Source organism: Arvicola amphibius, chromosome 3 (genome assembly GCF_903992535.2).
Source record: "Arvicola amphibius chromosome 3, mArvAmp1.2, whole genome shotgun sequence".
NCBI classification, from domain to species: domain Eukaryota; kingdom Metazoa; phylum Chordata; class Mammalia; order Rodentia; family Cricetidae; genus Arvicola; species Arvicola amphibius.
Window position 1 is genome coordinate 84125061 of NC_052049.1, and position 18372 is coordinate 84143432.

An 18372-nucleotide genomic window follows, 5' to 3' on the forward strand; every position below is an offset into this window, starting at 1 on the left:
ATAGCTGAGTATCATCCCCTTCTCTTCCTCAGCGTTCCAGCATCCTGAGCCAATCCTGGGCCACATCCAGGCTCGGATCCTCCCCGCTAAGTCTCCATGTTCCAACAGCACATCTTTCTGGCCCTAGATACGTGGAATGTCGTCTTCCTGTGTCCCCAGGCATGCTATCCCGGGTGGAGTGTGTGGGGCTGATTAACTGCTAACTAGTCACGAGCATACTGCCTGTCGCCCTGGTGTGACTTCACCATCTGGTTGTTCACCGTCCGGTTGTCTGCTGGCCTTGGCATAGGCTCTCAATATCCCCTTTCAGGATCCCACGGTGTCACCTTTTAACTGGCTACATGACAGCAAGCCCTGTTTGCTGTTTGCACTTTCCCGCCTCAGAAACACCCACTTCCCTCGTCTGCTTGGACAGAACATTCCTGAACCTGGCTCTCTGGGGTCTTCTGCGCCTCACTAGGCTCTCCCCACCCCGCCTCTCTTCCTTCCCAACCTAAATTCTCCTTTTGTGCCTGGCTAGTGGCCCTCCCTGCCTCCCCTCCCGTTGACCGTAAGTCCCTCTGTGCCTGGCTAGGTTTTCCCAGACTCTCCTCCCACCACTGCTGAGGACCAGCTCTTAGAAACCAAGCACCGCTCAGGAACATACAGTAGCCCCACTGATGCAACACCTGTTTGAGAGTCGCAGATCAGACCCCATCTCTGCAACCTCGCCTCCATCCTGGTCTGCAGGGCCACCTGGTCCACATCAGGACAGGAATGTCCAGGGGATGCTTCACTGCTACGCTCCCAGGCCAGTGGATCTCAACCTTCCTAAGGCTGCAACCCTTTAATACAGCTCCTCGTGTTTGGTGACATCAACCATAAAACTATTTCATTGCTAGTTCATAACTGTAATTTTGCTGTTATGAATCATGGTGTAAATGTCAGATATGCAGGCTATCCTGGGGTGGCGACCCACAGGTTGAGAACCACTGCCCTAAGCAGTGCCTCAGTGGTTGGTGGTTCAGCATCTCTGGTCTCTTCTCCAGCCTCTCATCCCCTCCGTCTCTGGACTCTCACAAGTGCAGTCTTCCTGGACACGAAGCCTTCTCCCCTGTCCCTGCCCAGTTTGTTTCCTCTGCCCACAAGAAGAGCATATCCTCTAAGGAAAAGGCCAGTTGTTCTTCTAAAGCATTGCCCTCATTTCTCTCTCTCTCTCTCTCTCTCTCTCTCTCTCTCTCTCTCTCTCTCTCTCTCTCTCTCTCTCTCACACACACACACACACACACACACACACACATGCGCTCACGTACCCAGGAGCTCCAAGGATTAACAGCACATAGTCCTGGCTCCACCCCAGCAGGAGGGGCATTCAGGATCTCATAGCTCAGTCTGCAAGCTTGTCCCTGATTCCGTGAAAAAACACTTTTTCCTCTTTCTGTCTTGGTTTCTAATTATTCTCTTGCGTGTTCACTTCACCACCAGTGAACTGAGATCTGACATGCCATCTGTGGCCCATTACTGCTGTGAGAACCATCTGGGTTTCTCTTGCTCTAACAAGCCCACAGTGGCTGTCATCCCATTATGCAATCCCAGCCACAGCCTGAGTTCAGCCAACGCCAACCCAGAGACTGTATGGCTTGGCGCTTCCACAATGACATTTTAACATGGACTTAAACTACAGAAGCATGGACTGAAATTTACAAGGTTCTTTATTTTTAAATGATTTATTATTTTTACTTTACTATTTTTTTTATGTGCATTGGTATGTTGCCTATATGTACGTCAGTATGAGGATATCAGATTCCCCTGGAACTGGAGTTACAGACAGGTATGAGCTGCCTTGTGGGTGCTGGGAACTGAACCTGGGTCCTATGGAAGAACAGCCAGTGCTCTTAATCACTGAGCCATCTCTCCAGTCCCCCAAACAAAGGTTCTTATCCCCTGCAAGTGTGTCTGCTTATGCTGAAGGTCCTGACATTGTGGTAGAGTGACATACTGACCAGTAAATCATGCAACGCGGACAAGGGCCCACCCAGCACTCAGGCTGCAAATCGGAGGAAAAGCCCAACCCAGTCACCATGTGGTGCCCTCCGTGCCAAATGTGCAATGAACAGGTGTGGGGGAGGCAGGTCAGGGCCAGCGTGAGTCACTGTGTGCAGAAAGAGGTCTGTTTAGAAGACCACAGACTGGGTGTTCAGGGAGGTAAGGCAGCAGAGGATCTACGGTCAGTTCTAGCATCGTAGAAGCTACCACGTGCATTCCACAGGAGATGTGAGCATCAGAAGACACAAATGTTCTACTTATTTTTATGAAGGGCAAGAGAACCAGCAGATGAAGGGCAGGCTGAAGCAGAGCCCTGCTTTTGTGTGTGCAGCGCCAAGGTGTCACCATCATCACTCAGAGAAGACTCAGAGTGTCACAGAGAAGACCCGAGACGTCACATCCTCTCTCACAGAGAAGACCTGAGGTGTGACATCATCACTGCCAGAGAAGACTGACGGTGTCAAGCTGCCACGTAAGAGTGTTAAGAGAGTTCTTCTGTACACAGCCAGGTTCAGCTGCAGCTTCTTACTGTCCAGTTCCTGCACACTCCCACCCTACAGTGCCCTGCCCCGTTGTAATGGTCTGTCCTGTCCCTTTAAGAAACAAGTTCCCCACAAGCTCCCCCCCCCAACCCCCACCCCCATCTACCACCCAGGCAGGAAGATCTTCCTTCCATTTCCAGTCTGAGCCCTTCCTTTTCATCTCTCTCCCAAAGAGGCAGCTGCTGCCATGGCTCCTCTCCTCTCCCCCCCACCCCGTTTCTCTCTCTCTGCCTCTCTCTGCTCTTCCCCCTTCTCCCCTTTCCCTCCTATAACTAAACAAATACCCAACCTCACTCTGCATGGCATGCCTATCTATCTATCTCTCACCTGCTGCAGCTGTGGCTCCTCATGGGACTGGCTGCTCTGTCTTGGTCTCTGTCTCTCACCCACCATGCGGTTCCCTGTGTAGGCTCCCTGCCTGGGACTTGCTGCTCTCAGTCTCTCCCCCGCCACACGTGCCCAATAGGTCTCTGTCTTTCACCCGCCCACTGTGGCTGCGGCTCCTTGTGGGACTGGCTGGTCTCTTACCTACCATATGGCTCCCTGCCTAGGACCAGCTGGACCTCATGGCCCACAGGCCACTCAGGGGCCCCCTACCTGGGACTGTTACCTTCACGGCCTGTCATGGTCTCATGCCTGCTGCCCACTGCCGCCACTTGGGGACCTATAGCGTTTTATTTTTTACCATACACATGTCCCACTAGAAACCCATCAAGAGCTGTGTACCCGGGATTTGTGACCAGGCTTCTAGGTGCTTCAGCAACAGAGTAGCCAGAAGCAACTCAACTATATGTTAGGCTTTACTTTTGCTAAGTGACCCCAGTTGTTACAAACAAGGCTTTGGCCAATGTTCAAACCCAGGCCCTGCTTATTTGGATGTTTAAAAGGTAGTGAGGGCCCACCGTGGGCCAGACATTCTGCAGGGGAATTAAGGACACAAAAGAAACAAAGATGTACAAGATGCCTGTCATTGAAAAGCTGAAATTCAGAGAGCACCTATCTGATGCTGTCACTGCTGCGGCTTCTCCAGTGTGCATGGCCTTGGGGGACACAGCCCTTCCAGGCCTCCACGTCTGTATCCCGAAAGCAAGCACAGCGGGTGTGACAATATCTCCTTACCTTGTGCAGCCACAGTGGGAGGTTTCCAGACTCACTCTGCAGGGAGCTCTTTTGCTGTACAGCCGCCCAACAGTATGAATCCACAAAGGAAGCCTGTCGCCAGGAGAAAGAGCTTGGGGAGAAGCAGCTTATCTGGGTACCTGGGAAGGAAAGGAGATCGTTACAAATAAATGAAGCCCCAGGCCTGCACCTCCCTGATCCCTACTGATGCCCAAGTCAAAGCTTCCTGCACTGAGTCATAACGTCACACACCAACTGAATGCGGCATCAAAAACTTTTGACATTAAAAGGTTTCTGAACATGACCAAAAACTCAAACTCAAATGGGTAACAAATGCAGGGGCTTCTTGAAGTGCTCATCCATGTAGTGCCGCACAGCTTCACAGCAGCCTGGGTTCTGAACACACAGCGTATACTTAGCACCATGCTACACCCTGAATGCTGCCTGAGGCACCTCAGCTCACAGCCTAGCCTACTATATGTTATTGTAATAGGTTTTTTTGTTTGTTTGTTTGTTTGTTTGTCTACTTGACAAGCTAGAGTCACAGAGGAAGAGGAAAGCCGGTTGAGGAATGACGGAATGACTTCTATCATACTTGCCTGTGGGCCTTTTCTTAATGATGTGGGAAGACTCAGCCCACTGTGGGAGGTGCCAACCGTGGGCAGGCAGGTGGGCCTGGGTCATAGGTAAAAGGTAACTGAACAAGTCAGGAGGAGCAAGCCAGTAGGCAGCACCCTCCAAGACCTCTGCTTCAGTTCTTGCTCCCAGGTTCCTGCCCTGACTTCCCTCAGTGATGGACGAACCCTTTGTTGTGGTTTAAGTAAAATGCTGCAGGTCCCGAGTGGCAGCAGTGGGCAGGGGGCCATGAGGCCATGCTGCAGGTCCCCAAGCGACAGGCAGCGGGTCTTGAGATCACAGCAGGCCACGAAGGCAGCCAGGTCCCAGGCAAGGAGCCCCCAAGTGGCCCGCGAGCTATGAGGGCCAGTGGGTACTAGGCACGGAGCTGCGTGGAGGGCAACAGTCCCATGAGGAGTCCCAGCCCCAGCGGATGAGAGACGGAGAGGCATGCCATGAGACCACACCGCAGGTCTCCAAAGGCAGTTGGTCCCGGGCAGGGAGCCATGCAGCTGGTGAGAGACAGAGACATGGATAGGCATGCCATGCAGAGTGATGTTGGATATTTATTTAGTGGCTTATGGAAGGGAAGAAGGGGGAAGATCAGAGAGAGGTGGGGGGGAGAGAGAAACGAGGGGGAGGGGTTGGAGAGGAGCCATGGCAGCAGCTGCTTCTTTGGGAGAGAGATGGAAAGGAAAGGGACTCAGGCTGCAGGCAGGAATGAAGATCTCCCTGCCTCAGTGGTGGGCCGGGGAGGGAGCAGGCAGGGCTTGTCTCTTAAAGGGATTACACTGGTGCTCGTGACTAGGCCAGGCTCTCCATGTTTCCTCCCACCGGAGGGCAGGCCAGCTGAGGACACGTGGAACCCTGGGCTCGGGAACCAGGTTTGTTTACAACAGCTCTGTGTTCTGTCTGCCTGTGAAAGACCCCCACTCAATAATAGCAGCTAGCAGCAGTAACGCCATTTCGCAAGGCATGAAATTTTACCAGCGCAGAGGACAGGGAAGCTCAGTTAAAGTTCAGCTCAGAAAAACAAGGGCGGTGGGGGCCAAGCAGGATATCTGTGGTCAGACACCTGGCCATGAGCAGGGGAACAGAAACAGCTTAAACCCTAGATAAACGAAGTTAACTTGCATATCTGATTTCTTGGAAACCCCCTGGAAGTACCCAGCTGTCCCTAGTTTAAACCCGAGCCTTGTTTAAATTGTCCAATCAGAACCCTGTAACTACGCTTCTCGCTTCTGTACCCGCGCTTTTGCTCCCCGACCCTATAAAAACCCACTGCTCCAGCCTAAAGGCGCGCTAGTCCTCCGAGAGACTAAGTCGCCCCAGGTACCTGTGTATCTGAATAAAGCCTCTTGCTTTTTGCATCCGAAGAGTGGTCTCACTGTTCCTTGGGAGGGTCTTCCCAGACTGGAAGGCACCCCACTTCGGGGGTCTTTCATTTGGGGGCTTGTCCGGGATTAGGAGACCCCTGCCCAGGGACCACCGACTCACCACCGGGAGGTAAGCTGGCCAGCGATCGCTTTATGTGACTGTCTGTATTGTGTTTTTATGTCTGCGCCTGCGCCAGTGTCTGCACTAGTTAGCTGACTAGATCTGTATTTGGCGGACCCGTGGAGGAACTGACGAGTTCGTACTCCCGACCGCAGCCCTGGGAGACGTCCCGAGGGCGTCTGGGGTCCGATTCGAGACCCGTCCGTATTCAGTGAACCCCACCCGGATTGGGCTGTTTGGAGCTCCTCCGCAGTCAGAAGGGCACGTGGTTCTTCTGGGAGTAGGGAGATCCGGACTCTCGCTATCTCCAACTCAGACTTTGCTCTCGGTTCTACGCCGAAGCCGCGCTGCACGATTTTGTTGTTTTGTTATTGGTTTTCTGTTCTTTTGTTTGGTTTTGTCTGTGTCCGTGTCTGAAAATATGGGACAGTCCTTAATTACCCCTTTGAGTCTAACTTTACAGCACTGGAGGGACGTCCAGGACATTGCGAACAACCAGTCCGTGGAAGTCCGAAAAAGGCGTTGGGTCACTTTCTGTTCGTCTGAATGGCCCACGTTTAACGTGGGCTGGCCGCGGGATGGTACATTCGACCTTACTATTATCTCACAGGTCAAAGCCAAAGTGATGGACCCCGGCCCTCATGGGCACCCAGACCAAGTTGCCTACATCGTGACTTGGGAGGCAATGGCATATGATCCACCACCATGGGTTAAGCCTTTTGTCCCTCCCAAACCCCCACTTCCTCCGTCTGCTCCCTCCTTACCCCCTCCACTCCTCCCCACTCCAACAGGACCCCCATCCCGCTCATCTCTATATCCGACTCTTACTGACCCCTCAAAAATCAAACCTCCTCCTCCGCAGGTTCTGCCCGCGGGGGATGACCTATTGGTAGACCTCCTCACGGAGGACCCCCCCCCTACCGAGAACAGGCCCTCCCGCCTCAGGTGGCCGACTCGACCGATGAAAACGAGGGGCCTGCCGCGCCATCTCCCGCTGCCCCGTCCCCCATGGCAGCCCGCTTAAAGGGACGGCGAGACCAGCAGCTGGCCGCGGATTCTACTTCCTCTCAGGCATTCCCTCTCCGGACCGGAGGAAATGGCCAACTACAATACTGGCCGTTCTCCTCCTCCGACCTATATAACTGGAAAAATAACAATCCCTCTTTTTCTGAAGACCCAGTTAGGCTGACTGCTCTAATTGAGTCGGTCCTGATTACTCATCAGCCCACCTGGGATGATTGCCAACAATTACTGCAGACTTTGCTGACTTCGGAGGAGAAGCAGAGAGTCCTCCTGGAGGCTCGAAAGGCGGTTCGGGGAACAGACGGACGTCCCACCCAGCTGCCTAATGAAATAGATGCCGCTTTTCCCCTCGAACGTCCCAACTGGGACTTCACCACCCAGGAAGGTAGGAATCACCTAATTCTCTATCGCCAGTTGCTCATAGCGGGTCTCCATGGGGCAGGCCGACGCCCCACCAACCTGGCTAAAGTTAAACAGGTATTGCAGGGACCAGGAGAAACTCCCTCAGCATTCTTAGAGCGACTCAAAGAAGCCTATCGTAGATACACCCCTTATGACCCAGAAGATCCAGGGCAAGAAACTAGCATAGCTATGTCTTTCATTTGGCAATCTGCTCCGGATATCAAACGCAGACTCGAGCGCCTAGAAAACTTAAGGGAGAGTTCGCTCAGGGACCTACTAAAGGAGGCAGAAAGAATTTACAATAAGAGAGAGACTCCAGAAGAAAGGGAGGACCGTCTTAGAAAGGAGGCAGAGGAAAGAGAGGTCCGTCGCAGAAAAGAAGCTGAGGAAAAGGAAAAAGAGAGGGACCGTAAGAGACATAAGGAGATGAGCAAACTCTTGGCCACCGTAGTTTCCAGTCAAAGACAGGGTAGACAGGAGGGAGACCGGAGGGGGCCCCAGGTGGAGAAGGACCAATGCGCGTACTGTAAGGAAAAAGGACACTGGGTTAAAGACTGCCCCAAAAGACCGAAGGGGCCCCGAAAGCCACGACCCCAGACCTCCCTCCTAACCTTGGAAGACTAGGGGGGTCAGGGTCAGGAGCCCCCCCCTGAGCCCAGGATAACTCTCGACGTCGGGGGGCAGCCAGTCACCTTCCTGGTGGACACTGGGGCTCAACACTCTGTGTTGACCCAAAACCCCGGACCCTTGAGCGATAAATCCGCTTGGGTCCAGGGGGCTACCGGGGGAAGAAGATATCGATGGACAACCGACCGCAAGGTACATCTGGCTACCGGTAAGGTGACTCATTCTTTTCTCCATGTCCCGGATTGCCCATACCCATTACTGGGAAGAGACCTGCTGACCAAATTAAAGGCCCAGATATACTTTGAGAATTCGGGGGTGCGAATTGTGGAGCCACAAGGACAGCCCTTGCATGTGTTAACCCTAAATTTGGAAGATGAATATCGGCTCCATGAGCCACCTAGAGACCCCGAAACCGCACTAGAGACTTTTTGGCTGTCTCCACTATACCAGAGAGGACACGGAGATACTAAAAAGAATGGGGGCTTCTCATGATTCGGCCAGAGGGCATTGGGTCTTCCAAGGCAGATCCGTGGTGCCCACAAAACAGACTTTCGAACTGATAGATTATTTACACAAGCTGACTCACCTTAGTCCTCGGAAAATGAAAACTCTCCTAGACAGAGAAGAAAGCTTCCATTATTTGCTAGGCAGAGACAGAATCCTACAACAAGTAGCTGATGCCTGCAGGGCATGCGCTCAGGTCAATGCTGGAAAATCCAAATTCGGGACAGGAATCCGGGTACGAGGACACCGACCAGGTACCCATTGGGAAATTGATTTCACTGAAATTAAGCCTGGACAATATGGATACAAATATCTGTTGGTATTTGTTGACACCTTTTCCGGATGGGTAGAAGCCTACCCGACCAAACATGAAACAGCCAAGATAGTGACCAAGAAGCTGTTGGAAGAGATTTTCCCCAGGTACGGCATGCCCCAGGTACTGGGAACCGACAATGGGCCCGCCTTTGTCTCCCAGGTAAGTCAGTTGGTGGCCAAGCTCTTGGGGATTGATTGGAAATTACATTGTGCTTACCGACCCCAAAGTTCAGGACAGGTAGAGAGGATGACTAGAACAATCAAGGAGACTCTAACTAAATTAACGCTTGCAACTGGCACTAGAGATTGGGTACTCCTACTACCCCTAGCCCTTTATCGTGCCCGCAACACTCCAGGACCTCATGGACTTACTCCCTTTGAGATATTATACGGGGCGCCCCCGCCCCTCATTAATTTTTTTGACCCCGATATTTCAGACTTTGCTAACAGTCCCTCTTTGCAAGCTCACTTACAGGCACTCCAGGCCGTGCAGAGGGAAGTCTGGAAGCCACTTGCTGCCGCTTACAAAGACCAGCTGGACAGACCAGTGATACCCCACAACTACCAAATTGGTGACGCGGTTTGGGTCCGCAGACATCGGACTAAGAATTTGGAACCCCGTTGGAAGGGACCCTACACTGTGCTGCTGACTACTCCGACTGCTCTCAAGGTCGACGGCATTGCGGCCTGGGTCCACGCCTCCCACGTAAAAACGGCCCGACCGGACGAGAAAACATCAGAATCATCATGGAAGGTTCAACGTTCTCAAAACCCTCTAAAGATAAGACTTACTCGGGAGCCCCCCTAATCATTCTATGGGCCCTGATAGGACTGGGAGAGGGGGGGGAAGCCAAGAGCCCTCATACGGTTTATAATATAACTTGGAGAGTCACTAACCTTATGACAGGACAGGTTGCCAATTCCACCTCCATGCTGGGAACCACGAAAGATGTCTTTCCAACCCTATACTTTGACCTCTGTGACCTAGTGGGGGATTCATGGAATCCATCAGACCAGGAGCCATTCTCCGGGTATGGCTGCCACCACCCTGGGGGACGGCATGGAACAAGAGCCAGGGATTTCTATGTGTGCCCAGGTCAAAACTTTAGAAAAGAATGCGGGGGGCCCGCAGATGGGTACTGTGCCCAATGGGGCTGCGAAACCACCGGAGACGCCTACTGGAAGCCATCCTCTTCCTGGGACCTAATCACCCTTAAGCGAGGAACCACCCCTGGTTACACGGGTGCAGGACCTTGGGTATGCAGCAAGGACTGGTGTGGCCCCTGTTATGACTCCTTGACTAAAAATGTTACGGGGGCCACCTTGGGAGGCAGATGCAATCCTCTGATCCTCGACTTTACCGCCCAAGGCAAAACAGCAGTCTGGGATGGTCCCAAGTCCTGGGGACTGCGTCTCTATCGCACAGGATATGACCCTGTCACTATGTTCTCCTTAACGAGGCAAATAGCTTCTGTCTCATCAACAGTAGCTGTCGGGCCAAACGCGGTCTTGTCAGAACAGAAGCCCCCTTCTCAGCCAGCACCCCCTCCCAGACCCAGACCAGTTCCCGCCCAAAATCTCTCCACCACCTTGGCCCCATCTTCGCACAATAATACTCCAACTCCTCGGCAGGGTACAGGGGACAGACTCCTCAATCTAATCCAGGGGGCGTACTCGACCCTCAACTATACCAGTCCAAACTTGACCGAGGAATGCTGGCTATGTCTGGTTTCGAGGCCCCCATACTATGAGGGAGTAGCTATAATTGGCAATTATACCAACCAAACTGAGGCCACGGCCTATTGTGCATCCCCCTCCCAACATAAACTTACCCTGTCAGAGGTATCGGGTCGAGGGACCTGTGTGGGAGGAGTCCCTAAAACCCACGAGTCACTGTGCAACAGTATCCATCCACTTCAGACTTCCTCCACTGGATATCTGGTGGCACCCAATGGAACCTACTGGGCATGCAGTACGGGTCTCACTCCCTGTGTTTCCCTTACGGTCCTTAACACAACCTCTGACTATTGCGTGTTAATAGAGCTGTGGCCCAGAGTAACCTATCATACCTCTTCATATATTTATGAACAATTTGAAGAGAGGCCACGAATTAGACGAGAACCAGTGTCCCTCACACTGGCCCTTATGCTGGGAGGACTGACAGTAGGGGGAATAGCTGCGGGAGTGGGAACAGGAACCGCTGCGCTAGTTGAGACCCAACAGTTCCAACAATTACAAGCAGTCATGCACACAGATATCAAGGCCTTGGAAGAATCAGTCAGTGCCTTAGAAAAGTCCTTGACTTCCTTATCCGAAGTGGTCCTGCAGAACAGACGGGGGTTGGATGTTCTATTCCTACAGCAAGGGGGGCTTTGCGCAGCCCTAAAAGAGGAATGTTGCTTCTATGCTGATCACACAGGTGTAGTCAGGGACAATATGGCAAAACTCAGGGAACGACTCAAGCAGAGACAGCAGTTATTTGAGTCACAACAAGGTTGGTCCGAGGGTTGGTTCAACAGATCTCCATGGTTTACCACCCTAATCTCCTCCATAATGGGCCCCCTCATAATCATACTGTTAATCTTGCTGTTCGGGCCTTGTATCCTCAACCGTCTGGTTCAGTTCATGAAAGACAGGCTGTCAGTTATACAGGCCTTGGTCTTGACCCAACAATATCTGTGGTCAGACACCTGGCCATGAGCAGGGGAACAGAAACAGCTTAAACCCTAGATAAACGAAGTTAACTTGCATATCTGATTTCTTGGAAACCCCCTGGAAGTACCCAGCTGTCCCTAGTTTAAACCCGAGCCTTGTTTAAATTGTCCAATCAGAACCCTGTAACTACGCTTCTCGCTTCTGTACCCGCGCTTTTGCTCCCCGACCCTATAAAAACCCACTGCTCCAGCCTAAAGGCGCGCTAGTCCTCCGAGAGACTAAGTCGCCCCAGGTACCTGTGTATCTGAATAAAGCCTCTTGCTTTTTGCATCCGAAGAGTGGTCTCGCTGTTCCTTGGGAGGGTCTTCCCAGACTGGAAGGCACCCCACTTCGGGGGTCTTTCACCTGAACACCGACCTCTACACACACCAGCAGCTTTGGTGGTGAGTTTTCCCCTTCCAGCCCCCAACCACAGCCTTCATGGCTACGGTTGAGCCCTTTGCTGTCCATAGCTAAACACATGACCAGACGACCCAGGGTTGGTCCTCCGGTGCTAGCACTGCATAAGCTGTGTGGTGCATCCGATTTGGGGGCCCAGGGTTCCCCAGATGTTTCTTTCTCCATTCTCTTTCTTTTCTTTTCTTTTCTTTTGGACCCCATGTAAGTGGTCCCCGCTGTGATAGAGACTGCCCGGAGCGTCCTCTCTCTACAGGTGGGGTGTTAAAGCCTGACTGGCTCCAGTCCAGGCGACTCAGAAGCCAGAGAGGCTAGAGGCCACTCTTCTATAGGCCCTGTAGTGTTTTTCACAGGTTTTCACATTTTCAAATATGGTATAAACCCTCAAACTATACTCTGCCCGTGTCCCACCAGCTCTGCTTTTCCTCAAACTGTCCCTGCCACCACTTCTGACAAGATTGGTCAGATCCATGAAGCAGCTGTTTTCAACTCCTGCCTTTGCTCCCCGCCACAGCTTGTGGCATGGTGGCTCAGCAACAGGGTGGATCACGCCTCTAGGTCTCTCTTCCATACAACATGTGACTGCAGCCATTTTGACTGAGGTCAGGTGACCTTACCACTATCTTAACTGAGGTCAGGTGACTTCACTGTCATCTTAACTGAGAACCAGGTCAGGTGACCAAGTTCTGCCAGCAGAGCCTTGTCCCTTATCTAGCTCACCCCTTGCCCCCATCAAGTGTTTATTGGGTTTACGGATGTGTTACAGGCATCCTTGTGTCCCCTGCATCCCCCTCTTCTCTCTAGTCTGCCCCCCATGAGGCAAGCTCTCCCCCACATCCCATGCAGGGTGAGGGATACTAAGTGCCTGGGCTCTGCAGCTGTATTTAAACCTCACCCGGCCACTTAATTGATGACTCACGGCAGGTGAATCACTTAGCCTTTTAAGCCTGGGTCTCTAATGCAGATAGCATTAACATCAACGCTTCACACGGCTGTTGCAGGGAGGGAAAGGGGCAGCAAAGTGGTTCCTGCAGTGCCTGGTGCTCATTGCTTGCTCTGTCAGGAAGCAACAGGCTGACCTTTCCTGCACTGCTTTAAAGACTAAAGCACACCCATCACTATGCCTTCTACTGCATGTTAAGGGGCGGAGACAGTGAGCTGGACCTCCCTATGAATGCCATAGGCCTCCAAGGGTCCCCTGGAGACGGGATGAACCAAACACTTGTATTAAGAAAAGGAAGTGAAGTCTGCAGGGTCAGGAGGGTTGACTTTGGAGGTGGTGATGGGATGCACGGAAAAGCTCTGAGCACCCCTTCTTCTTCAGCAGGTGACTTGACACCCAGACATCAAGAAAGCAAGAGGCCCACACACTGATTCAGTGAGTCTGAGCAGCCTGACTCTGGGATCAGAGCCAGGGATAGAAACTCTCACCCTGAAAATGGCACCAGAGCCGGTGTTAGAGATACTTTGTCCCCGAACCTGGAGCCTGAAACCAGGACCAAAAGAATGCACTAAGCCCCTAGATTCAGACTATACCAAAGATATTATTCACCCTGGTCCCAAAATTGAGTCAAAAAAGAAAAAAAAAAAAAAAAAAACAAAGACCCCAGAATCAGAACCACCTCTGCCACCCCCCCCACACACACAAAACCAGCCAATCCCTGAACAGGGAAAATGGACCAATCACTGAGTCCCTAGAGGCAGTTAATGGCAGTTGGGAATTCCCCTCAGGCCTGGAAACTCCCTTTCATCTTAGGGACAGCCAATCCCAAACCTGGAAGGCTGGAATTCCCCTCACCCCACTAGGGGGCAGCCAATCACAAGTTAGAGACTTAGAATTCCTCAAATCTCTTCCCCTATATAAATCCCCTCTTTCCTTTGCTAGGGTCTCTCCTGCACTGTTCCTGTTGTCATTGCTGCTGCTGTCACTTCAGACAGACGGAGGGGCCCCGAGTTAACCTGCAATAAACTCTTTGCTTTTGCATCGGATACGTGGTGATGTTCTGGGGATCCAGACTTTGGGTGTAACAAAAGCACTTCACGGCAAGTCTTGAGGGAGATCATTTTGAAGTCACCAGCATGGCAAAGTGTCTTATCATAGAGATAGTTCTTTCCACCATGCGAGGGTGTCAAGCATGAGTCAGAACAGGAAGGACATGTCCAGGTCCCCCTTATCCCACTAAACTCAAATCTTGCATTTTATAAAACAGGAGTGTCAGGGTGTGTGGGTCTTCTCACACTATCCTAGTGTCCATGTGAACTGACGCCTCCTGCATCATAACCTACTAAGGCACAAGTGCGCAGTATGAGGGACAAGCGGGGAGGGTAGCTCCAGGTTCTCTTAAATTTGCCAGTAAGCTAGTTGCTAGAGAACATCTGTCCAGCTACCCATGAAAATGGGCAGTGCTGTCGGGAGTTCATGGAAGCCTGCCTGGCTTCGAACATGATACCATCCCCAGAAGAAAACTGCTTCAAGCTCTAGTTTGGGGTTTAGGGGCTTTCCTCATGGAGGACAAACAGAAGCAACCCTCATCTAGAGCAGAGACAGCAGGCAACTGCACTCGCTGGACACCTCCAGCTCCTTCCATTGTCACCTACTCTACACCTCAGTCATAGGGGGAGAAACAGCCAATCCTGTTATCCTGGAGGGAATTAGAGCTCAGAGTGGTCCAGCCATCTCTGCACAGGGGGCTCTGAACTGGTTACTCCAGCAAGCCCCTCTAGAAAAGTCCCCACTAGGGTCTGTTAGGATAGGCTGGCCTCTGCAGGTGGTTCCTCCAAGAGGAAAGCCTTCTGGCAAGGGTTGGGAGCATTCCAGGAAATGCAGGAGTACAGCCTAGAGTCTCTAGGGCAAGGTAGTGTGATGCCCACCACTCTGTAAATGCACTTGTCCTGATCTGAACAGGCAATTTTCCCATGGGCGCAGGTGTTACACACTTGGTCCACAGTTGGTGGCACTCTTTTGGGGAGTTCTGGAAACTTGGTGCTGTGCTGTGGGGTTTTGTGGAGAGGTAGGTCACTGGAGTGTGCCTCTGTAGGATGTAACTGATTCTCCGCCTCTTCCAGTCTCATTCTGCTTCATTCCCCTATGCTCCCACAGCCAGGGGTTCTAGTCAAGCACCCCCAGACGGCACCTCTGAGAATATGAGCCCAAATACACCCATCTGTTCTGAGGGAATTGGATCATTAGTTCTTTTGTTTGAGAAAGAATTACTGCAGCACACACAGGGAAAGTCAGGAGTTTCTGGTCTATGTCAAAAAGAGCAAGAAACACTCCTGGTTGGCTGAAATGCAGACAGCTGTGGGCTTCACACCCATGTAGCTGGCAAAATACGGCAAGATATTGGAGAGGAAATGTGTGCTTCCCAGGGCTTCATGAAGGAAGTCTCATCTGCTAAGGAGAAAGCTTGAGCCACGGTGGTCTTCCATCACCTTGAGCCCAGAGTGGCCCAGTGGCCCAGTGCTGTCTGGACTTGTCTACTGCAGCTGCAGCACTAGCCTACGAAAAAACAAAGAGCAATGTGGTCCCAGAAGCAGACCCAGGGCAGGGGTGCAAACGGAGCCAGCCAAGGTTTCTCAGGGACACTAACGCCAGGTGGAATTGTCTCCATACTCCAGCTTCAGGGCGGGGGGGTGGGGGCAGGGCAGGACTCTGGTCTGCTTCTGCTACTGTTCCCCTCTTTCTTTACCTCGTCGACAGCACCAACACAGAACATGGCAAGAGAGCAAGTGCAAGACAGAAAGGGGGGCTGCAGTGTGCACCATCCCTTCTAACAAACACCCACAGTTCCTCCTGTCCCCCCTACCCTCCCCACCCCCCGCCAAGGGAAGTGAGTTTGTTGTGCTACAGACGGGAAAGCTGTAGAGAAGGGAGCATGGGGAGCAGGCTCACGAGGAGCTGATGGATCTCATCAAAGCAGAGAACTTAACAAAAATAAAAACATCAGTAGCAAAATCTAGTCAGCTAACTAGATCTTCAGAGAACTTTCAAAAATGCGTGGGATTCTAGGAAGTGTCACACTGAAGAAACCACAGGGGGCAGCAGAGGCCCAGGGAAGTGGTCCCTGCGGTCAGCTTTCACCCCGGTCACCTATGAGGCAAGTGAGGCACAAAGCCCCTGCCTATAGAGAGACAGTAACTTGGGCCTCCAGAGAAAGAGGAAAGGGAAGGCACAGGCTACTGGATAAAAGTGGGTTTGAGACAGGGGACTGCGAGAGTCTGTTGATGGGAAAGACGTGCGCTGGACTGGGCGGGGCGGCTCTTACGGGAGCCACGAAGGGAAAACTATATAATCGTGATTATATTGCTGACAGCTAACTGCACCGTTTTAAAGTGAACAAAATGTTTTCATTTCACCAAACAAAAATAATTATAATTCATCTACTGTAAACTATACACACACACACACACACACACACACACACACACACACGCACGCACGCGCACATACACGCACACCCCTATCTCATATAAGGAATCCAAGCAGATCGTAAAACAACCTTCACAGCTCTAAACTTCAAAGTCCTGGCTACCTTTTCAGGATACCAGAAAAAACCTGAAAACCATTCTTGTAAACTCCCAAGTGCAGTGAGAGGAATCATAAAGACAACCATGAACGCACTGCAGAAAGCAGAGCTGAATCGTCAGCTCTCACAGCGACAGGCCTCAAAACAAGACTGGCCTCACCTGCTGCAAGCCACTGCAGACACACTCCCCCTGGCCTCTCCCAATGACACTCGGAGCTCCTCCTGGCCACCAGAAAGGCCACCTCTGCAAAGCTTCAAGAATCTCACAGTAACTTTTCCTTCCAAGCAGGAGCCCGTTCCTCTCCTCATACCTCTCCGGCCAGCTTCTATAGATTCTGGAAGACCCGATCTGACTTCCCTTTCTCTGCAGGAACTGACATCAAAGCATCCACATTATTTCATACTGGTGAAAATATAAGCACTTCAACAGCCCAGACTCAAAAATGGAATGGAAGTGATTTTCACTGCCATTAGGCCCGCTAACTCACGAGGACGCCTCTGCACAGTGGGGCCTGGCCCATAGAGGGCACATCTTTGTGACACCAGCTCTTGGCTAAGACAGGCCCAGGCATCACCTACAGGAGCCCCTAAACATCCAGGACTTGACTTGTCACTGAACCACATTAGATGCTGCTCCTTTTGAGTCCCACAAACTGATGAGGCACTGCCAGGAGAGCCGAGAAAACATCCATGTCTACCGGTGTCAGGAACCAGGACAGGCAGCCCATGCCGGAGAGAGAAATGCCAAGTTGGCAAGTGTCATCAAGGAATATCGTGTGACAACAGAGTCTGAAACACAACCATACAGCCAGGAGTCCACCCAGGGAAACACACAAGGAGGAACTCTGTGGTGTCTGAGGTTTCTCTCCTGTGCCAGAAGTCACTCCCTGAGCACGCCCACCAGGGTGTGTATCACATCACATAAAGAAAACTTGTCTAAACCTAACATAAACCTGACAACCGTTCCATGAATAAAGTTTGTGACTGGGACGGGAGTAAAGGAAAGGTACAAAAGAGCCTAATAGCATATGAAAGATGAAAAAACCTGAATTATTTAGACATGGTTGTCATCTGCGATGAGCTACTTCAGACATAGAAAATTATTCAAAAATTTGTATCTCAGGTATGCAGGACCCCCCTCCCCCCAGACAGGGTTTCTCTGTAGTTTTGGAGCCTGTGCTGGAACTAGCTCTTACAGACCAGGTTTGCCTTGAACTCACAGAGATCCAACTGCCTCTGCCTCTGGGAGTGCTGGGAGGGCTGCGTCACAACGCCCAGCCAGATGGCACGCAGGACTTTAAGGTAGAAAGGATATGTTGCTGTACTGACCTCATCACTTTTTAAATTCAACACTTCATTTTGAATTTTTTCAGAACTACAGAAAATTTACAAGAACATGACAGTGACATCCCACTCCGTGCGTAGACTTAAGCATCGCAGAACTCAGACTTCACGTCCTCTGTCTGCATCTGTGCAACACATACATCCTTCCATGGCTGATGGAGGAGGTCATCTGTCATGTGTTACTTTCATTGGTTAATAAAGAAACTTTCTTGGCCCTTTAATAGGACAGAAAATTAGGTAGGCGGAGTAGACAGAACAGAATTGTAGGAGAAAGAAAGCAGTCTCCATGCCTCTCCTCTCCAAGACGGACGCAGGTTAAGATATCTCCTGGTAAGCAACCACCTCGTGGTGCTACACAGATTACTAAATATGGGTTAAAGCAAGATGTGAGAATTAGCCAATAAGAGGCTGAAACTAATGGGCCAGGCAGTGTTTAAATGAATACAGTTTCCATGTAATTATTTTGGGCGGGAAGCGGCCCTCTGTCGCCATTCAACAGAATGGCGCCCAATGCCTCAATGTAGTAAACTGGATCCATGTAAAACCTGAGAGAGCTTAAAAAAAAGAGAGAGAGAGAGAGAGAGAGAGAGAGAGAGAGAGAGAGAGAGAGAGAGAGGAGAGAGAGAATTTAGCACAGCTTTTTGCTGTTTGCTAGGACATGAGACAGAGTAAACAAAAATAAGCCACGTAAAAATGGAAAATTCTCAGAGAGCCTTGATTAT

General features: G+C 51.4%; 1 protein-coding gene across 1 annotated transcript in view; it reads right to left on the bottom strand.

Annotated features, from left to right (window-relative positions):
• The window catches only part of Panx1 (pannexin 1), a 51601-nt gene that overhangs the window by 15213 nt on the left and 18016 nt on the right, over positions 1-18372 (bottom strand). Inside the window, exon 2 of the mRNA XM_038322423.1 lies at positions 3687-3826. Within this exon, the coding sequence (XP_038178351.1) occupies positions 3687-3826 (140 nt within the window). The remainder of the gene's footprint in view (positions 1-3686; positions 3827-18372) is intronic.